Source organism: Schistocerca serialis, chromosome 5, assembly GCF_023864345.2.
Source record: "Schistocerca serialis cubense isolate TAMUIC-IGC-003099 chromosome 5, iqSchSeri2.2, whole genome shotgun sequence".
NCBI classification, from domain to species: domain Eukaryota; kingdom Metazoa; phylum Arthropoda; class Insecta; order Orthoptera; family Acrididae; genus Schistocerca; species Schistocerca serialis.
In genome coordinates this window covers 418,820,722-418,844,178 of record NC_064642.1, presented here as the reverse complement: position 1 = coordinate 418,844,178, position 23,457 = coordinate 418,820,722, and the positions used below count along the sequence as shown (strand labels likewise).

General features: G+C 38.8%; 2 protein-coding genes across 2 annotated transcripts in view; one reads left to right on the top strand and one right to left on the bottom strand.

The window, feature by feature from the left end:
- Nucleotides 1–2,222: 2,222 nt before the first annotated feature.
- On the bottom strand, nt 2,223–5,549 carry LOC126481446 (protein lines). The gene is made up of 3 exons (XM_050105212.1): nt 5,174–5,549; nt 4,949–5,085; nt 2,223–4,830 (listed from the first exon to the last, which is right to left on the bottom strand). Exon 3 carries the CDS (start codon nt 4,737–4,739, stop codon nt 2,856–2,858), a length of 1,884 nt encoding a protein of 627 aa, XP_049961169.1. The 5' UTR covers nt 4,740–4,830; nt 4,949–5,085; nt 5,174–5,549; the 3' UTR covers nt 2,223–2,855.
- A 204-nt stretch (nt 5,550–5,753) lies between these two features.
- LOC126481445 (serine/threonine-protein kinase Genghis Khan) overlaps nt 5,754–23,457 on the top strand; it is a 382,862-nt gene continuing 365,158 nt past the window's right edge. Inside the window, exon 1 of the mRNA XM_050105210.1 lies at nt 5,754–5,857. The gene's annotated coding sequence lies outside the window, so the exon portion shown is untranslated. The remainder of the gene's footprint in view (nt 5,858–23,457) is intronic.

Genomic DNA, 23,457 nt, shown 5'->3' with positions numbered 1-23,457 from the left:
AGGCTTCCAGTTCCATAGATATGCGAGGTACATATAGGCCCGATTTATTTGCAGTTTCTATGTAATATAGAAGATTCCTGTCTTTATGTCACTGTATTCACTTTGTTGATGAAAAAACTAGGGACGATGATGATTATTGGGTGGGGAGGGGGGGGGGGGGGAGATGTGTGTGTTGTGTGAACTCATTACACCATTGCAAGGAAAGTATTTGAAGTTGTATACTCCTGGAAAATATGTGACAATCGACAAGTAACTCATTCTATTTAGAGGACTGCATTCCTTTCAACAATATCTACCAAAAAGCCAAATAAATGTGGCATAAAGATTTTTTATCTTGGTAAGACTCCAGAAAATGTTATCTTACAAACTCTAAAACAAATGTACACACACAGCCAAGTAGTTCTTTCAACAAACAAAATAAACTTTCAGAAATAGTAAAATGTTTTGTTGTTCCTCACGCAAGTACTGGCAGAAATTTAGCTAATGGTAACACTTATACCAGCAAGTCTCTTCCAAGAATTCTATTAAAAACCACAGGAACTAATTGAAAAATCACACTAGATATTCTACCACAATTTTTTGGCTCAAAACACAAAGAACTGTGGTTTTCAAGCCTGTTCAGTTTTACCAAAGATACAACAATGGTGTCAAGTTCCACCCAAACCATCATCATTTGGTCACAGTGCAAAATGATCTGCTGAAGATACAGACTCCTAAAAACAAAAAATTATTATGTTTTATAGCTGTAAAAAAAAGTTTTAGACTGAAGTCATAACCTTTACAAATTTAGCACTAGTGGCAAAGTTACAAGACATGAATTTATGAAGGTGTTTAAGGACTTGCCAGTCAACTACGAGGTGCTAGTATGCAAATGTCTGAGTACTGACAGCAAGCATTATATAGTTTGTGTCATAAGCACACTTAGGTGGTCTGGTGATCCTGCGAACAGTTTATACCATGTAATATATTATGCCTTTGTCTTTAAGACAATTGAAACTTCATATTTGAAAACTGGTTATGTAGAAGCAAAAGATGGTCAAACTATGACTAAAATCATTATTATCCTTTTGAAAGTGAATAAATGCATATTTTACACAATTGTGTAATGAAACAACCAATTGTTTCCTTCTTTATGTTTTAGTGTCAGGTCTTTTGTGTATTTATCAGGCAACAACTCAAGTGTTGGATCACAAGAATTCATCAGAACATACTCCAACATTGTCAGAAGCAAGTTGAGATACCCAAGTTGTTACTGAACAAAGACTTGAAACAAGTCCTATAATATCATTGAGTCTCATTTGTGGTAAGTGGATGCTGCCCCCCCCCCTCTCTCTCTCTCTCTCTCTCTCTCTCTCTCTCTCTCTCTCTCTCTCTCTCTGCACCTTCATCAATTTAGGCTACATATAGTACTCTCACAGAAATGTATCTCCTTCCCCCTCCCCCATATTAAAACAAAGCTTTCATTCTGATACATTTAAACAAAAATCAGATTTATTGGAAGATTCCATAAACTAGTCTAAATATTTTATGTGCCATATGAAATAATACCAAATTATTCTTCATTTGGGTTTGACGCTCTATCTGGATTGCAGGTCCTCTTATTATGAGGACGGGAACTTGGTTTGGTTTGCAAATGCCCTAAAATATTTCCCACTTGAGGGAGGGAGGGGTGGGTGAGGCAGCAATAATTGTTGCAGTGCATATGTCAAGTTAGCAATATACAGTAATTTAAACAGAATCCTGCATAACCCAACAATGAGGGAAAAAATTAAAATATGAACGACAGTACCCACTGACAATGACAAAATGGGGCTGAAACAAGACTGGGCATATATTCACCAAGTTCTTTGCATAACAGGTGGACTCAAAATTCAGTAATAATGTAATCTTAATATTTTCTGAACAGATCAACATGGAAAATAAACTGTCTTTAAAATGGACAGGAAATTATTCACTTATCATAAAAATAATGCTCACATTGCAGTACAAAACCTTAAAGACATCATTAAACAACACTGATGAACTGACAAAGTAAAACTGCATCTAGCAGACAATATTTGAGATTTGAAGGCTTTTCTACAGCACCACTTTTTGAATTACACAGCACAACATAACATAAGGACATTAAAACAGGTTAACTGCATGGTGAACACCATTCAACATTTATTCAAATGATCAGAAAGATTATATTAAGTATTAATTATGCCCAAATTATGTATTTAAAATTTGTTTATAATCCAAATGATTTTCATGAAAATTCACAATGTCTTTTCCACATTCTTATATTCAAAAATGAGCATGTTAGTATTAAACAAAAGTTTTGGTGCAGGTAGTAACACCAACTTAAAAAGTATTTTAACATTACTGAAACCAGCTGCTTTCAATGGAAAATTTATATTCAGTGGTCTGAAGTACAGTTAAATGTATGAGCATTTAAATGATCAGCTCATTATTACAAAGGAAATGAGGAAAATACATCATAATCAAGAACTTGCAGCACATGGCAGTTTTTTGCCAAAACTTTGGTAAGGTGTAGCATTAAGCATACTATTTTCTGCATGCAACTTTGTACAGTTTACAGGGGTAACTTATGTTGGAATGGCTTGCTGATATGTGACCATGTTGAATAAAAAAAATATTAAAACTATATAAATATTAACACCACTGTATAAAATACATATATTTACACTATTTTGGTAAAAAAATATGTTATATGTTGCTTAACTTGCCTTCTGATTTTTTTTAGTACATGATGGAAATATAAATAAACAAGACTAATTATTTCACAACTACACAAAATAAGGAACACAGGCATACACAACTCACTGAGGATAGAGCTCCTGTTAAATCCAATACTAGCTGTCATTAACTTCGTACATCTGTTCACACTTCTCTAACAGCCTCAGCACAGGATTAATATTATACGGGAACAGGGCTTTGGACACAAGCCTGTCAATCGCAAGGCGTAATCTTATTAGAACAGACATCGTGTCATCCAGTTCTCTACCACAACAAGCGACAAAGTCCTCCCAATTTCGACGTATGAACTTCAACAAGCGTAACAGGTACAGCAAAAAGCAAGTCTCATTTGAGACAAGGAGATCCAGTAGCACATCTGGATCATGAGAAACAGCTCTAAGAAACTGTACAAAAGTTGTTCCTGGACTCAATGTACGTCCTAAGTCAACCTGAGTACTGCTTCGGTAAAATAAACCTACAGCTACATCCAAACAACATACCATTCCTTCAATTAAGGCATCATCCTGGTCTGTAAACAACTGAACAACCCACTGGGCAAGAGGTGTTTCAGGGTGAAAGGGAAGCAGTGTCTTCACACAGTTGTCCAACTGACGGAGCACTTCTCTAATACTTCGTTCAATGACAGCCATGTCAGCATCCACATCATCTGCCTCTGAACCAAGGGAACTGTCACTCGAACTATCACATCTTGTTTCTTTCACAGTCACAGCAACACTCTTCAGCACCAGCAAAACCATTTTTTGCAGTAATGGACGATCACCATCACCTGCACCACCACCAAACCTTCCACTACCACCACGATATGGAAGAGTATCCAACAAATGCCAGTCTTTCACACTTCGCACCACCAAATGAGCCAGTGCACAAGGTTCTTCAGCCAATATATCCTGCAATGCAAGTGTACTGCCATAACAAAGAACTTCATTGAACAACGCTAACAAATGTTTCCAAATGCCAGCAGGAACAGCTGAATTGAGCAGTCCTACAAAGCTGTCCAAGTGGGCATAAAAAGGTTTTGTGTCAACTACAGATAGATTTGCTTTAACTGAAATGATTGCTTCCCACAAACCAAGGAATGTTATGATAGATGATTCATGTTCATTAGAGTATGATGCTATCAATCCATCAAATTTTCTGACTACTGCTGGCCACTTAGATTCTAGTGCTTTTATGCACAAGCATTTTACTTGGCTAGTGTCCAAGCTTTCTGGATCAGATAAACTCGTCACAACACAACCAGTTGGTGGCCTGTCCTCACTGTTGTCCTCTAATGGATGATTATCAATATCTTTCCATTCTACAACATGTTTAATTACTTCTAAAGAAAAAGAAATTTTTTGTGGCAATGTTGTAATGAGAATATTTTCTGTAAGGCTTTCTAACCAGGAAGGATTAACGTGAGATTTAGACACTATTAAAAAGGCTGACAAAGCTCTGCTAGCAGCGAAGCATACAAAGGGATCTGGGTGCGAAGAAAACTCTATGAGTTGCTCAATCAAACCGTATTCATTCCTAACTAGAACGTCACATATTTCACCAATTCGACTACACAGAGTGCCTTTCGAATTTTGTTTAATAGCAACTTCACATAAAAGCTGCAATATGCTAACAAATAACAGGATTCTGTCACGGCTCCATTCCGACAGCACTGGTATGCGGTAATCTCCTTGTTCTTCAGACACAAGTTTCACGCCTTGAAAAGGTTTCCACAGACATGTTTCTGACACAGGGCACAAACACTGATTCAGAATGTGCTGCTGTATCGCAGCCAATTCCTCCTCCACAGTCGTATCACCGTCACTCTGCAAATTTATGTCAGTTATTTCATCAACTCTTTGCTTTTTCTTCACAGGCTCACCCATTGTTGGTACCGAAGGTACTAAGGATGTCCTTTTAAGGACCATGAAATTCACTTTAAATTCCAGTAGTGTGGCAAATCTATGGTGATGTATATCCTCACGACAAATATATTGTTGCATGAAGTAGTCCTCTGGGTTTTTGGTGTCATTTCTGTAACCAAAGTTCAACCAACTGTGGATGGTTCTGTCCTAGCGCAGGAACCTCAGAAATCTGCAAAACAAGGGAGTGTAATTAATGCTCTAGATGTTCAGGAGACGTCATCGACTACTAGTGATTAAAATACAACAAGATATTACTTTCGAAACAGTTGCAGACAATGACTACTCACCGAATCTGCCAATCTCATCCCAGGCATAGCGAATTGAAGCAAACTCGTCAGGCGCGTAAACAGATTTTGAAATCTTCTCCATGTAAGTCGATTTAATGACATAGATGCTGTCAAATTGTCGTACAGCAGACACGTACCTATACAATAACGACACATTTCTTACTTTCTTGGCGAAGTTGTCCACCACAAATTCACAGACCATATCACAAATCCACAACAACCCACCATCATGAACAATATGACGCTGTCATCTACCTACATTTAATGTTCATATTTATTCACGCCTACGCATACAACGTTAGCGAAAGTTCACTATGTAAATAAAAACATCAACATTACAAAAAAAAATGGGTCAGGCACCGACACTGGTATTTCTCACACGAATATCAACGACCAGCACATATTTTACTTTGATTTAAGAGTAAATATATAGGTATCCGGGTTGTAAGGTGTTCAGTGTTGCCAAATTGGACGTCTGTGTAATTACAGTTTTGGTCACTGTTTACAGGATCAATATTCGTCGAGGCTAAGGAATAGTCTGCAAGAAAATAATGAGTATTTTGCAGTTAATACGAACGGTTTGTATAATAAAAGTACAAACAGAATATTAATGTTAAAAACTGTTCTTGAAAGTACATCAGAGTTTACTAGTTTTAACAAATGCCGCTAGCTTTGTCTCATGCAGCACAACTCCTTTGCGAATAATTCGTCAAGTATTTATCAAATTTAATTTGGAAGTAACAGACAACTTGGCAATATTGTTTACATTTCTGACTGCACACTCCCACAATTCCTTTGATGGCTAGGTGTGGCAGCCATATTTTGGAGTCGAAGTAGGGGGTCATGGGGATAACTGAATGACGAAAATGAAGCGACCCCATTAACAAGATAAAAAACTTCGTGTAATCGGTATGACGATTTTAAATAAAATTTGTAAGCATGGATTCAACTTTTAACTATTAACAAAACCATAACAAAAAGAACTGGCTACTTAGCTTGGCCTTTAAATAGAGCGATGATATAGGTTAGCTTCATAGCTTTCAGTATGGGAAATAGGGAGTGAAGCTGAATGAAAAAGAATTCTCGCAATTTGAGAAGTTTATACCTTTGTCTTGCATCCAGCAAACATCCTTTCGCAGTAGCAGAACATGTGATTTGTTGTGTGGTGCGCTCTTGCCTCATGTATATACTAGCTGTCAAAAGACATCATAACAGTAGCACATAGTGTGTGGAATAGCGAAAATGTTCTAGGTTCTGTTAATATTTGTGCTGTTTCTGCGTATCAAACAAGCACAGGTCGCAAATAAAGTGAACAGTGAACCAGTTTGCAATAATATCCTGGGAAAGTTGCAGTCTTTTTATCAGCTACACAAACAATTAATAATTGTAAGGTTCGGGTAAACTACAGGAACTGGCAGGTTTGGGAGAATGAATTAAATGTTCATCATTTATTAGCGAGTAGGAGTATCGAAATTATGTTATTTCAGTTTCTCAATTAATTTGGATGTTTGCCACTTTAGAGCTAACATTAACTGGAATTCCGATTGCTCTGGTGAACGTCTTGGCTGATTAGTTAAACATGCCAGTTGTACATCACCTACAAAATGATTGTGTTGTAACAGCATGGTGTGTGTGTGTGTGTGTGTGTGTGTGTGTGTGTGTGTGTGTGTGTGTGTGTGTGTGTGTGTTTTGCTTTTTAACAAACTTGATGTGCTACAGACACTTTCACATGATTCCATGCTCAGCAGATTGTCATAATGTTGGTATGTTAATATTAGATTTATTTGATCTGTAGTGACATCACACAAATACAGTGTTATATGTACTGACATTCCTTATGAAACTGAACAGGAATAGTTCCCAAGATCCTAAGAATGAATGAAATTAAAAACGAAAAAAGAAAAAAAAAGGCTGCTGCAATGTGCCTTTTTAAACTGAAAAAAAGCTTAAGTTAACTTCGTATCTATGCATTTTTCTATCAGTTATTTATATGTTTTTATATTCACTGCACTTTTTAGCTCAAAACAATGTGAGTTTGGGTGCAGTGCCTCGATGCAAAACTTAGAAAGAAAGGAAAAGAGAGAAATCTATCTGGTCATGTTGAAATTCGTTTCGATATAACAAAGTATTTTACATCAAAGTGAACCCACAGGTCTCATGTTGTTTTACTTTTTTTTTAAAGTTTCACATCATTCTTTGTTGCAAAACACCCAGATCAGCCTACAAAAGTGTCAACCTTGAGTTCTTAATTTGGAAACAGGATGAAAATTTCCCACCCAACGCATCAAGTTTAGTGATGAGTAAACATTTGGGTATTCACCAGTTATGTATTTGTTTGTTTATTTTTTTCATTTCAGCCAAAATAATGGTCTTCAGCTCAACACTTGAGGTGATGGGCATTTCGTATATGAAATTTATTCTTCTTTCTTTGTTGGCATTCGTAACTGTCCTTCCATGAAAGTATTTGGCAGTAGTCTGAAATAGTAGTTATAGACACAATCTACATTTTGACCTTTATGTTTACAATCTATCTATGAAATGCAAAATAGTCTCCTCATAACTTGAAAGCGATAGTTGCTAGTGAAGTATGACATTTATTTTGTTTCTTAATTTCAGTTCTGTGACAGCTTCAATAATATTCTACATAACTGGTATAAAAATTGTCAAAAATTGTCAGTCTGCAAACAAACTGTGTCTGTTTTTGTTCAAAGTTGTCATCATCCTTAAGAATTTCGTTAGTCTGCTGATAGTGTAAAGAGTTGCTGTCTTCCTGCCAATGAGAGTTTGTGGCAAAAATCTTGGTCCCCCCCGCCCCCCCCCCCCCCCCTTTTTCTTCGCCTCTCACTGTGTGTGTGTGTGTGTGTGTGTGTGTGTGTGTGAGATTTTTTATATCCTGAATTTATATCACTCTTCAAATACATTCTGCACTTTATTGTATTTTACATCTGTTTATTTCCAAGGCTTATGTGCTAGACAGTTTTTGGATTGTAGTTCATGTATAATCATTTAACACTGTACTGTTTTTAACTATGCCTTCACTCATCTCGTAGAGGGAATGTATTAAAGCTATGTACGTAATTATTTAATTTCCCTTTTTACTCTTTACGGGAAGAGTGATTCATAAACAATTTCTTTCTGTTGAATGTGTCCTGTATAATGCATCTTCCAGGGGGTGGGGGGTTTGTCATGAAGATTGAAAAGGAAGGGTGGCTTGCTCATTCCCGGGATAAGAGGGACTCACCTGTTGTGAAGATGAAAGCAGCCAAAGGAACTAATAGTTTCGAAATCTAGGATAATGTATTGTTCTTTTATGTAGATTTCATATTTAGATTTGTTTGCCTTGCCAGTTCACAATCAAACTGTCACCTTCCAACTTAACCTTGATGTCATGCTATGCTACAGATCAATCTTTGTTCCTAATCTACATAAGAAAAGAAAAATATATCAAGTGTTCGGTTTGCACCCATATAATAGGTAGGTTCACTTGGACCCAAATAAAAACAGTGAACATTGTGGCTCTGGTAAATGGTGCATTCCTCTCCCTGCCCTTGTCAGACATATATGTAGTAGTTCCATATCTATTCCTGGAATATTTTTATTGTGCACATATCCTGTCATCTGTAATTCCATCTTCCATGATTTGTTAGTGGATCAGATTATTTGTGGAGTACCTATCAGCTGTTCTATATGAGAATTAATCATTATAATTATTTTGCATTAATTCTTTGACTAGCAACTAACAATTTACATATGCAACCTATCAAACTAATTGTAATTTTTCGTATTGGCTGTGGAAGTGTGCCAATATTTTTTCCAGAATTGTAGTTGCAACATTGTTTAATTGATTATTGTTTAATTGATTATTAATGGTGAATTAAATCTCTTACTTTTCCTTTAACTATACAGAAGTTGAACAAAATAACATTATTTTCCTCCTAATAGGTATAGTGTAGTGGATAAGTGCCCAGTGTTGATTCAAAGGTCTGACTTTCAATCCCTGGCCAATCCTAGGACTTTTATCTGTCGCTTGTCATTTCTTTCACATCTGCCAGTATTTGTTAACGTGGAAAACATTGAAGTGCGCTGTGATTTGGCAGTTCACTTTAAACTGTAGGTTTTTCAGTTCAAAGGCAAGGTGAAGGTATGAAGTGCACTGTGGTTGGGCACTCCATGTTAAATTGTAGGTTTTCAGTTCAGAGGCAAGGTGTGACACACTGCTTCTAAAGGGCCGTGCCTGGTAAAGCACTACGGTGTTCAAACCAATCTTTGGGTTGATGGCAACTTTACCTTGTACCTATGCTGTAGGGCCACCTTTGGCAACCTGAACTGTCCTTATCCTCCCACGGAATCATACTTATCATTCTGATCGATGGTAAATGGGATTTTATATCATTATTCTGATAGAAAATATTCATTTCTCTCAAAAAGAGGCAGGTGAAGGTAATGAACCCCCACTATTCTTTCATTACAGGCTATGATGACTGGAATATATTCACCAATGACTATAAAGGCCAGAAGAATCTTGTGACAAGGATGTTTTCATTTTAGAAGATGCAGTTTCCTTTACTGAGATTCCGATAGGGCCTGTCTACTGAAGATGCCATTTATTATTTCACCAAGCATATATTAAAATATTTAAATTAATTTTGTTTATCTTCATTCATCCAAGGGTCATCTCTCAACAATATAGGATTTATCAAGGTAATACAGCGCAAATCAGTAGGTCAAAATACACAACACACGGCATACATATCATGTTTTATGAGGATCGGGCAAGTAGTCCGTGAGAGTAGGACAGGTGGCTGTCTCTGGCCTTGATTAAGGAACCATCCTGGCATTCGCCTAAATAATCCAGGAAAACTCTGATAAACAGAAATCAATGGAAATATTTCCATCTACTGAATAGCGTAAAAGTAGTCTGATCATACCATATTACTATTACTTACTTTGTTTATCATCCAGATTTTACATTCCTTGCAGCATTGAAACCTCTTCTATGCATTCACTTAGTTTGAACTAAGTTTGTCAGTAGCTGTATCATGAATGTTTTGTATGTGTACTCCAGTCACAGTTTTCATTGATACTGCATTTTCTGTGGGCATATTAAGCCAGGCAATCACTTCCTGACGATAGTCTACTTTTAAGAGGAAATCCCTGTGTCTAATGTCCTCGTTTGTACCAGTAATTTAGCTTTTTCTCCACTATTGTATTTAGCCAGCAGTCTTCTTATGAACACTGAATGCTATCGCCACATCAAATTCAATTATTTGAGATACCCCAAGATTTACTATTGTTGTCATAAATGCATCAATGAAGTGCACACAAACAGTTTGCCCCTATTGGAAGTCTTTAGCCTGCTATGTTGATAGCTCTGCACAACTGCATTCTAATAACAGATGTACAAATAGCTCAGAACACTTCAACACACTATGCAAGATATAAGTACAAAGACGCCATCAGTGTTCTATAATTCATAAAACAAGTCCTGGAAGTCAGTGGCTGACACCAGGATGTAAATGTTACTTACTTCAGTGCCAGTAGATGTGGTGAATAGCTATGAAAATTTCCTATGCACTCCACCAATACAATCCATTTGAGGATAAATGTTTGTCAATAAAATCAGTTACGGCAGTGAGTGCAAAGGTGTCATCTGGCATCTGGAGAGACTTTTCCTCTCATAGCGGAGTGCAGATGATACATTTTAACACAGCAGCAGACTTGTTCAGTTGTAGATATATTCCTTTTTCATGGGAAATACTGTACAAGTTAAAATTATAATGATTTCCTTATATGAGCCTCATTCTCATATAGGCTATCGCTGTGTGGGACAAGTCGTCAAACTCATTGTTGATTTACTTTGACTTATTTCCTTTAGTTCCTGTTGGATCTTAGGGCAGCAGTAAAGACCTTCCACCTGGTTCTGTTGGCAGCCAAACATTTCACTTCACTTCATGTTTTACCAGCTTTCAGTGCTTCTTCTTCCACTGTTCTTTCCCACGTCTCTTTCGGGCGGCCACGTCTACGTGTTCCGTGTGGATTCCAATCCAGTGCTGCCTTTTCAACAGGTCCTTGTTGTTGTGTGTTTTGTGACCAATCCACCTCCATTTTCTTTCTTTTATTTGTTCACGGATTGGTCGCTGGTTTGTCATCTCCCACAATTCGTCATTTGATATAACATCTGGTCACCTCACATTTATAATTTGCCGAAGACACTGGTTTATGAAGACTTACAGCTGGTTTACAATCACGTTTCTTACCTTCCATGTTTCGCAACTATACAGGGGGACTGACTTTACATTGCTATTGATAAGTGCAGCTTGGTTCATGTCGAGATGTTCTTATTATGCCAGACACGGTACAGTTGTACAAAGATTCCGTTTGCCTTCCATATCCGACTCTTTACATCCTCCTGTTAGCTTTGCTTGTTTTTCAGATCGCATTCTCATTTCCTTAGTTTTCTGAACATTTATTTTAAGTCCTGCAATTTCTGCTTCCTCTTTCAGTCTTTCCAGCTTTTCTTCCTTGTCACGCAATCTTTGCGAGTGCAGCCAGATATTGTCAGCAAAGTCAATGTCTTCAACCCTGTCTTGCATTCCCTACTGAATACCTCTTCTCCTATCATCAACAACAACTCTTTTCATTACGCTGTACAGTACCAACAAGAAGAATGTAGGTGACAGAATACATCCCTGCCTCACCCCAGCATTTGTTTGGATCGATTCATTAAGTTTCCCATTGTGTAGCACCCTACATTCATATCAATCATACATGGCTTTAATAATATTTATTATCTTTAATGGTATTCCATATTCTTCCAAGGTATGCCACAGAACTCTCCTATTAAGAGTGTCAAATGCCTTTTCAAAATCAATAAATGTAAGGTAGTGTGTGTTCTGCCATTCTGCACTTTGCTCAAGTATTACATGCAGTGTGTTGATGAGATCAACAGAACTTCTGTGCTCTCTAAATCCAACTTGCTCTTATCTCAGTCGTGCCTTGGCTGAGTCCTGGATATCATTTAGAATCAATCTACAGAGTACTTTACTTAGTACAGATAGGAGGCTGATGCCTCACCAGTTATTGCAGTTGGTAGTATCCCCTTTCTTTGGCAACTTAATAACCAGCCCTTCTTTCCAATCCTTTGATATTTTCTCTTCTGACCATATCTTCTCAAACAATGGATGCATTAAATTTACCATGGTGTCAATGTCTGCTTTTAGCACCTCAGGTGCAATATTATCCACTCCTGGAGCCTTCCTGTTCTTTGTCTGTTTGAGAGCTATTTTAATTTCAGTCTTGGTGTGTTTACATTGATTCTGTCACTGGCATATGGAAAATTCCATTGCCTCTTCCTCTCTTCAGGTTGCTCTCTGTTTAAGACTTCAGAAAAATGTTTTCTCCATCTTCTAAGTTGGTCTTCTTCTGTTGTCAACAGTCGACCCTCCTTGCTTTTCACAGGTCTGTTCTTGTTGAAACCTTTTTTGGATAACACTGTAGTGTTGCGGTACAGTTCTTTTGCATCACCCCTTGCTGCAGCAGCTGTCTCTGCTCTCAGAGCTTGCTCCGCCATCCACTGTCTCTTATCATTCCTCACACTCTCTTTATTTGAGAGTCAGTAGCTGCCCACTCAGCTTCCATTCGAGTTTTCTGTTGCCTTGTTTTACTCATATTTAATTTTGCTTTAATCTCCTTTCTACAGCTGATCAAATTCCATGTACACTCAGACATCCAGTCTTTCTTCAAATGGTTTTTAAAGCCAAGGACCTGTTTGCACACATTGCAATAGACGTCCTTAATTTGAGTCCATGTATCATCAACACTATATTCATCATTTTCCTGTGTTTCTCGGAGTGCCTTGTAGCGGTTCCTTAGCTCAGTACAGAAAGCTTCGTGTTTTGCTGTTGTTCTAAGTTTTCCCACATCATATTTTTTTGTTCCGTTGTTCAAACTTCCTATTTGTACCCATGATTTTAGTCTAAAATTTGCAACAATAAGGTGGTAATCATCGCCAACATCAGCCTCGCATTTATTTGTCACGTTCATCAGTGACCTTCTAAATTTTTTGCTTAGTGCTAAATGATCAATTTGGTTTTCTGTTCTATGATCAGGGTATACCCATGTAACCTTATGGCAATTCTTGTATGGGAATAATGTACCTCCCGTCACCAAATTGTGACTGGCATAGAAATTTGAAACATATCCCCATTTTCATTCATTTCTCCATACTGTGGAATTCCTTTACGTGCTCTAGGCTTTCATTGTTCTTTCCGACTTTTGCATTTAGGTCTCTCATAATAATCAAGATGTCTCTCTTACTGGTACTTTTAATGGTGACACTTAAAGGAAAGGTAAAACTCTTTTTATTTCTGTTCAGTATCTGAGGTTTCTGTAGGAGGACTGTGACATTTCGAACATTTGTCTTAAAACGTGCTGTCAGTAGTCTTTCTGAAACCAGTTTCCATTCCGTAAAGCTCATTTTCACTCCTTTGGTTAACAAAAGTCCAACTCCATTTCTGTGTTCTGCATCCTCTCCAGTGGGTCCAGAGTATAAAAAAGTGTATCCACCTTGTGTTTGGATTTCTCCAAATTCTAGCCATCTCACCTCACTAAGTCTGAGACCATCCAACCTGTAACTTGCCATCTCCTTTGTAACCTGTTTCAATCTGCTGGCTTCTCTCAATGTTATAATATTCCAGAAACCTATTTTTGTTGTCCTTTTCATGCCAAAGGTCATCATATTTGAGTCCGTCTGGCTGTTCTTTTCTGCTGTTTTTTAAATCATTTGTTTTTGGGAGTGCTGGTGATTGGCCCACAGCTCCCTAGTATGGTGGTGGTGCTGCCACCTAAGAGCCTCCAGACTTGCCCAATTTTCATTTAAGGGTTTACTCCCTTAGGGCGGCTGGATTCCGTATGCCTAAGAGTCCCCCCTACCCTTTATTAAGATTTGAGATGGCAGGAAACGGACAGGGTAAGGACGGCTTGGAATAGGTGAAAAGGACCAGTGGGCCATTGTGGGATACACTTTGTCTGGCTCCTCCCCCTTGGCCAATCCAGCATGGGTGACCCTGATGGTAGCTAAGCTACTGCCAGCATAGCCCTCAGGATCTAGAGCACGCAAACCTCCTCACCCGCATGGACAGTGCTACTGTAAGGTGGTGTCCCCTGAGGAGGAAACTCATTGCTAGCATGAAAGATTTTCTTCGCAGTCTAACTTTCTTTTGAAATTGTGTTCTCTAGAAGTTGTACTCTGTGCTCCTTTTGCTGCTGTGATAGTTCGGCAATTAACTCACATGCTGGATATGTATATATCTGTTACTTATGTTTACTTTCTATAGACAGATAAGTATGTATAATTTTAACGTAATGGCTAATAGCACTCGTATTGAAGTGTTTGTGGGAAAAATTATGCTATTTCTTTGCTAACATTTTTGTCTTCAGTCGTCTGAACTTCAGCTGCAAAATTCCTAGCTGCTGCTGTAATTCTTTGCTTACAAGAATCCTTCTAAAACTCAACCTCCAACTAATTTTAAAATCTCTGTCCCTTGCCTTGCTCTTTCTGGCAATATAAACGTGAGCATAAGCACTTAGAAGATAAATTTTTATGTGTTAGTATTCTTCTTATTCCTTTGCTACAACCACTTAGGGTTGCTGTCCAGCAGGAGAATAGGTGCAGATACTGCATGCCTTCTTCCTTGGAGAAGATGGCGGAGCTGCCGTGCTCGTAGCTGAAGATTGTACACCCCCTTCCCCCTTGGGGAAAGAGCTGGTAAAGCCATTGATTTGTTTCTGTGGAAGTTGTAACCTTCCCTCCCATGGGGGGAAAGAGTGACCAGGAGTTGCAGCATCACAGGGGAGATCCACACGGATTCCAATTCCGCTCCACATGGGAGCGATGCCTAATCCAGGCGATGTGGAGCGTCTGTATCTGAGGAGCCTTAGGCAACTGCAGCCCAGATTCCGGAACCAACATCCGAGATTGAGAGTTGTCGCTTTGCAGACTTCTTGGACAGCTCAGGCATGATGGCAAACACACGGATACGAATGAACACAACTGGAGAAGAAAGAAACAGATTAACAATAGGACATCATGGAAGGAATGATGGTGTAAAGCCAGGGAAGGTGCAGCAGCAAGGAATGAACACAGAAGGAGAAGGGCGGAATGCAGGAGAGATTGGTCCATTGAGTGCCTGATGCTGAAGCATGCTTAGGTGCACAGAAAGGAAAAGGAGGGTTTGGCTCATGTAAGTGGTGAGGAATGTAAGGTCCCATAGAAGTTGTGTAGTCCAGCAGAGCTGGCGAGTCTGCAGGCAAGAGGCTGGTACAATGGAAGATTCTGAAGAGCAAGAAACTACAGCAGGCTGGCTGAACGTTGGAGGCGGATGATCCTCGGAGCTCTGGAGGCAGATGATCCTGGAGGCACTTTTGACCCTGGATGTGGAGGTCGCTGGAAACCAATGAACCCATTCATGGACGGAGGATGGCAGCAGTCAGTGCAGCAGAACTGAGTTAGAGTGCTGCGGCCAATTGATGTCCGTAATAGTGCCACCCTTGAGAATAGGGCCCGCCATGGCTGCAGTGTGCAGATGCAAAAGGAAGCTGTGGCGGAGGGCAGTGGCAGCTGGATGGTGGATGGAACTCAGTGCTGCTGGGACATACTGCAACCCTCTATCTCAGAAGTCTGAAAATGTCGAGAGTATCACGTGTGAAGTTCACGCAAAATAAGGCTTGCTGCAATAGAAACAATGTTACGTCGAGGGCAGAAAAGTATGAGATACTGAACCAGAGACAATCAGATAGCTTGGTGGTAGTGACTGGGCAAAAAAAAAAAAAGGTGACACTTCAGCCAGATGGGTAAAATTTGGCAGGTGTAATCGGTAGGTGGAACCTTCACTTTGCACAACCTAGGCAAAAAATGTAGCAGATCGTTGTGAACCCTTGTATGTCAGAAATTGTTGCCAATCCGTTATGGTGGATGATACTGTGAAAAGCAGTGCTGGAGGCAGCAAAAAATGTGTGATTTCACCTCCAATTCCTATATCTGAAGCAGCTCAAGAAGATGGCCTGCCATGGCTCAATATTCGAATGCAACAGGAAGAAGCATTGGGCAGCCAGAGGAAGGCAGTGGCTGGATGGCAGATGAGAGACTGAAAATGTCATGATTGCCACTTCTTCAGGTATTGGGATGAGAATGGGGGGGGGGGGGGGGGAGAAAGATTGGTTCCCCTCAGTGCCCACAGTGAAAATGGACAGACCAAAGTGGAAACTGTGTCACCAGTGATGGAAAGAGGCTTTGCAGAGAAGAGTTTTGTCATCACCACCAATCTATTATGGTGGACAAGGCATGGAGTGATGGTCAAAACTTGTCCTCACCGCCAATTTGTTATGTACTGAGTTATGGTACATAACAATAAAACTGCAACCAAGTGCACTGGAAATGATACTTGCGTATTCATGTACAATTACAGAAAGAAATAACGCTACTGGTTGATGTTCAGATGTGATGTGAATCACTGGTAGAGAGAGCACATCAAGTAACTCCATAGTAAGGCTCATCATGAAGCCCTGGCCCAGTGAGGCATAGCACGAGGCCTAAGTCTGGATGTTTGTGTCCTCTTGAACAAGGTTCTTCCCAGATTCCTGATGGTCAAAGCCATTTGATAGTATACTCCATATGATGAATTGTGGAGCGGTCTGCGCAGTTGCCTGGATTAATTGCGAACAATAACTGAGTCTGGAGTCTGTGCAATGGCAGGAGTACGGCTGAGGCCGAGGTATACAGTGTGGATAGTTTATGGCAAGTGGTTTGCAGAAAGTAGTAGTCTTGCACTGGCTGTACCTCATGTTGTCAATTGGAATGCCGCCTGTCAGTGAGTGTAGTGCTTGCAGTGGTGATGTCCTGAGTCCTCATTGATAACAAACCACATTGTTATTGTTGTTGCTGTGTTAGCTCGCTACCCGGAAACTGTTGTGGTTGTAGCTGGCCTGCAGGCTCCTTTGCAGGATGTGGATGATGCCTGAGGCTATGCTAACTGCAGGACATGGGTGTGTCTGCTGTTGCTGACGGGTCAGAGAGTAAGTGCAGATACTGCAGAATAGTTTTTTACAGTGAGCCCAACTTTACTTCTAGTTGTTAATCTTACAGCCCTTTTCTGCAGTTTAAAAATTATGCACATGTCTTGTGCCTTTGATCCCCAGAAAAGAATCCCATTGGTAAGAATTGAGGATTTGTAGGAACAGTGTGTCACCACATGACATTGGTTGTTACAAACTGCTGGTAGAACCCTAAGACCATAACATCTGACATTCTTTATGCCAATATCTTTGTGTGTTCATTCCACGTTAACTGACAATCAATATTCAGCCCTAAGAACTTCTGATTATTACACCATCAATAGATTTACCATCTATGATTAATGTGACAGTTATTTTCCTTCTTCAAGCTGAAGTGCGTACTGTTTGTTTCCTTTATATTCACTGTTAATTTAGTACCAGCTGCCCAGTTGCCGCTTTTATTGCTCTAATAGGAATCCTAGTGTTTTAACAATGACTGTTGCATCCTGTTTTCCAGATAAGACTGGAAGCATTTTTTTGCTATTTCTCTTGTACATAGTGCATCTAACTTGTTTAGTAGCATTTTATGGTCAACAGTATCAAAAGTCTTGGACAAATCAAAGAATCAAATACACTGGAGCATGTTCTTGTTATAAGAAACCAAATGTCAGATACACTTCACACCTTAGCAATTAACTGACTTCAGTGAAAGTTTCTTGCATTACCAGCCTTAGTTTAGTTACTGAATTGTAAAGAAAACTGGATAAGGTATTACAATGGTTTAGAGACTGAAGGCAAATTTGCAAGGAGCAAGAATTATCTTGAAGAGAACTGTCTATTGATACACAGTCAACATGGTTTTAGAAAACATTGTTCTTGTAAAACACAACTAGCTCTTTACTCACTTGAGTTGTTGAGCACTATTGACAAGGGATTTCAAATCGATTTTCTATTTCTAGATTTCCACATGCCTTTTGACACTGTTCCTCTCAAGTGGCTTGTGGTCAGATTGCATGCTTATGGAATATTGTCTCAGTTATGTGACAGGATTCGTGATTTCCTGTCGGAGAGATCACAGTTCATAGTAACTGACAGAAGGTCATAGAGTAAAACAGAAGTGATTTGTAGTGTTCCTCAAGGTAGTGAGCAATACTGTAAAAGTTGTATGACATAAAAGAACACAGTAAAGTAACCAGTTGATTTGTATTGAGGCATTGCATGGTAGATAGGCATATAAACCATAACAGATACATGGTAGCTCAGCTTACACACATAGATTTTAATAATAGTACAAAACAGAGATACCGTGTCAAGGCAAAAATGTAGTACAGCTAGTTTGAGAATGTATTGGGTGGAGCAAATGAAGTGAGTAACAAAGAAAGAAGGAGCAAAAGATGAGGAGTGCTGTGAGAGGGGAAACAAGGTAAGAGAAGAAGAAAAGAATGTAGCACCACAGAGAGATGACGATCATGCATGCCAGGGCGGTAGTGTGTTCCCCACAGTGAGGTAGGGATTGAGGGTAGGGAGGAATAGGACTAGGACAAAACTGCACACAATAGTTGCCAAACTGTCACTTCAAATGGTCACATCTGTTAAATGACTGGGAGTACATGTATTGGATGATTGTAGGAAAGGTTCAGGTCAGACTGAGATTCCTTGGAAGAATACTTGGCAAGTGAACTCTTTCCATGAAGGAAATACCTTACAAAACTTTTGTTCAACTGACATTTGAGTATAGTTCCTCAGTGTGTGATGCAAATCAAGTAGCATAAGCATTGATAAATGAAAAAGAAAACATCCAAAAAAGAACAGTATCTTTTGCCACACGTTATTTTAGTAATTGTAAAAGTGTTACAGAATTGCCCATCAAACTCCACTGACATAATATAAGAAAGACATTGTGCATCGTGGTGTGATTGGCTGTTAAATTCCAAGAACGTGTGTTCCTAGAGGGGTCACCTAACATATTACAACATCCTAAAGATATATTGCAGTAAGGTCATGAAAACAAAACTCAGAGTATAGATGTAGTTGTAGATGAAGAGGCAGGAAGAAACCTGAGAGAAGATTTTGGATAAAAATTTGTAGATTGTATGGAAAAACTGGTAGAAGCTGACCTCGGGGAAGATCAGTTTGAATTCTGTAGAAATGTTGGAACACGTGAGGCAAGACTGACCCTATGACTTATCTTAGAAGATAGATTAAGGAAAGGTAAACCTACATTTCTAGCACCTTTAGACTAAGAGAAAGCTTTTGACAATGTTGACTGGGATACTCTCTTTCAAATTCTGAAGGTGGCAGGAGTCAAATACAGGGAGCGAAAGGTTATTTATAAATTGTACAGAAACCAGTTGGCAGTTATAAAAGTCGAGGGGCATGAAAGGGAAGCAGTGGTTGGGAAGGGAGTGAGACAGGGTTATAGACTATCTCCGATGTTATTCAATCTGTATATTGAGCAAGCAGTAAAGGAAACAAAAGAAAAATTTGGAGTTGGAATTAAAATCCACAGAGAAGAAATAAAAACTTCGAGGTTTGCAGATGACATCATAATTCTGTCAGAGACAGCAAAGGACTTGGAAGAGCAGCTGAACGGAATGGACAGTGTATTGAAAGGAGGATAAAAGATGAACATCAACAGAAGCAAAAGGAGGATAATGGAATGTAGTCGAATTAAATTGGGTGACGCTGCGGGAATTAGATTAGGAAATGAGAGGCTTAAAGTAGTAAATGAATTTTGCTATTTGGGGAGCAAAATAACTGATGATGGTCGAAGTAGAGAGGATATAAGATGTAGACTGGCAATGGCAAGGAAAGCGTTTCTGAAGAAGAGAAATTTGTTAACATCGAGTATAGATTTAAGTGTCAGGAAACCATTTCTGAAAGTATTTTTATGGAGTGTAGCCATGTATGGAAGTGAAACGTGGACGATAAATAGTTTGGACAAGAAGAGAACAGAAGCTTTCGAAATGTGGTGCTACAGAAGAATGCTGAAGATCAGATGGGTAGATCACATAAGTAATGAGGAGGTATTGAGAGAATTGGGGAGAAGAGAAATTTGTGGCACAACTTGAGTAGAAGAAGGAATTGTTTGGTAGGACATGTTCTGAGGCATCAAGGGATCACCAATTTAGTATTGGAGGGCAGTGTGGAGGGTAAAAATCATAGAGGGAGACTAAGAGATGAATACACTAAGCAGATTCAGAGGGATGTAGACTGCAGTAGGTACTGGGAGATGAAGAAGCTTGCACAGTATAGAGTAGCGGGGAGAGCTGCATCAAACCAAGCTCTGGACTGAAGACCACGATAACAACAACAACAACAACATAACTATCAGACAGACTAAACTTAGAGGGCCAGAGTGAAATAGAGGTTAGTAAGAAGTTTGTGGGAGGGTGGGATGGTGGGGGTAGGATGAGGTATGAACAGGAAATTAGTAGACATTGAGGCCAAGAGAATTGTAGAGCTATCAGAAATTGTAGCAAATCTGTTTAAATCATCTATTCTATTGTGTAAGCATTCTTTAGTACTCTATACATCTGTTCGCCCGTTTGCAGTAATGCAAATGGATAAGTGAGCAAAGTCATTTACACACAGTACATCATGAGAAAATGTCCTACAATAGATATGGAAGATATTTTGTTTTTATTTATTTATTTATTTACATGTCAAGTTCCGTAGGACCAAATTGAGGAGCAAATCTCCAAGGTCATGGAATGTGTCAGTACATGAACTTACAACATAAAAGTAATAACAGATAAAAATAAATGTTCATGAACCTGAAAGAAAATCAGTCCATAAGTTTAAGCAAACGTTATCAGCAATACAAAGAGAATCAGCTTAATTTTTCAAGGAACTCCTCGACAGAATAGAAGGAGTGACCCATGAGGAAACTCTTCAGTTTTGATTTGAAAGTGCGTGGATTACTGCTAAGTTTTTTGAATTCAAGTGGCAGCTTATTGAAAATGGATGCAGCAGTATACTGCACACCTTTTTGCACAAGAGTTAAGGAAGTCCGATCCAAATGGAGGTTTGATTTCTGCCGGGTATTAACCGAGTGAAAGCTGCTTATTGTTGGAAATAAACTAATATTGGTAACAAGAAACAACAATAAGGAATATACATATTGAGAGGCCAATGTCAAAATACCCAGGCTCGTGAACAGAGGTCGACAAGAGGTTCGTGAACTCACACCGCTTATTGCCCGAACTGCCCGTTTCTGAGCCAAAAATATCCTCCTAGAATGGGAAGAGTTACCCCAAAACATAATACCATACGACATAAGTGAATGAAAATAAGCAAAGTAGACTCATTTACGTGTCGAAGTATCACTCACTTTCGATACTGTTCAAATAGTGAAAATGGCAGTATTAAGTCTTTGAACAAGATCCTGAACGTGGGTTTTCCACGACAGCTTACTATCTATCTGAACACCTAGGAATTTGAACTGTTCAGTTTCACTAATCATATGCCCGTTCTGTGAGATTAAAATGTCAGGTTTTGTTGAATTGTGTGTTAGAAACTGTAAAAACTGAGTCTTACTGTGATTTAACGTTAGTTTATTTTCTACAAGCCATGAACTGAGGTCATGTACTGGACTACTTGAAACTGAGTCAATGTTGCACACAACATCCTTTACTACCAAGCTAGTGTCATCAGCAAACAGAAATGTTTTAGAGTTACACATAATACTAGAGGGCATAGCATTTATATAAATAAGGAACAGGAGCGGCCCCAATACTGATCCCTGGGGCACCCCCTACTTGACAGTACCCCACTCAGATCCCACTTCACAGCCATTATCAACATTGTGAATAATGACCTTTTGCTGCCTGTTGCTAAAGTAAGAGGTAAACCAATTGGGAGCTACTCCCCTTATTCCGTAATGGTCCGACTTCTGGAGCAATATTGTGAGATCAACACAGTCAAATGCCTTTGTTAAATCAAAAAATACGCCAAGCGTTCGAAACTTTTTGTTTAGCCCATCCAGTACCTCACAGAGAAAAGAGAATATAGCATTTTCAGTTGTCAAACGACTTCTAAAGCCGAACTGTACATTTGATAACAAATCGTGTGATATAAAATGATCAATTAACCTTACATACACAGCCTTTTCAATAACTTTTGCAAACACTGATGGCATAGAAATAGGTCTAAAATTATCTACATTATCCCTTTCTCCCTTTTTATAAAGCGGCTTTACTACTGAGTACTTTAATCGCTCTGGAAACTGACCATTCCTAAAGGAAAAATTACAAATATGGCTAAATACAGGGCTAACATGTGCAGCACTGTACTTTAATATTCTACTAGACACTCCATCATAACCATGAGAGTCCTTAGTCTTCAGTGATTTAATTATTGACTCAATCTCCCTCTTGTCTGTATCACAGAGGACTATTTCAGACGTCAATCTCGGAAAGGCATTTGCTAAGAAATTTATATGATTTCGTGTAGAAACTAAATTTTTATTTAATTCACCAGCAATGCTCAGAAAATGGTTAAATACTGTACATATATCTGATTTATCGGTAACGGAAATATTATTACTGCGAACTGACTTTATATCATCAACCTTGTGCTGCTGACCAGGCACTTCCTTCACAACTGACCATATGGCTTTAATTTTATCCTGTGAATTAGCTATTCTATTTGCATACCACATACTTTTTGCCTTACTAATAACATTTTTAAGCACCTTACAATACTGTTTGTAATGGGCTACTGTAACTTGATTGTGAGTACTTCTAACATTTTGATATAATTCCCGCTTTGTTCTACATGATATCCTTATCCCACTAGTCAGCCAACCGGGCTGTCCATTACTGCTAGTATCCCGTTTAGAATGTTCTAATGGAAAGCAACTCTCAAAGAGCATGAGAAATGTGTTATGGAAAGCATTGTATTTATCATCTATATCATCGGCACTATAAACATCTTGCCACCCTTGTTCCTTGACAAGTTTTGAAAAACTCTCTATTGCTGTTGGATTAACTTTCCTACGTAGTTTGTGATTAAATACGACATTGGTTGGACTACAAAAACCTTTTAGTGTGAAAATTTGTGCATCATGGTCTGAAAGGCCATTTACCCGTTTACTAACAGAATGCCCATCTAGTAATGAAGAATGAATAAAAATACTGACTATGACTGTGCTACTGTTCCCCGGCACCCTAGTTGGAAAAACACAGTTTGCGTCGATCATATGAATTTAGGAGATCTACCAACATCCTTTTTCTTGCACAATCATGTACAAAATTAATACTTAAGTCACCACATATAACTACTTTCTGGTACTTCCTACAAAGTGACTCAAGAACCCTCTCTAGCTTAAGCAAAAATGCTCTGAAGTCAGAGTTAGGGGACCTATAAACAACAGCAATTAGAAGTTTAGTTTCACTAAATTCAACTAATGCTGCACAACTTTCAAATATCTGTTCAGTGCAGCGTCGTGATATGTC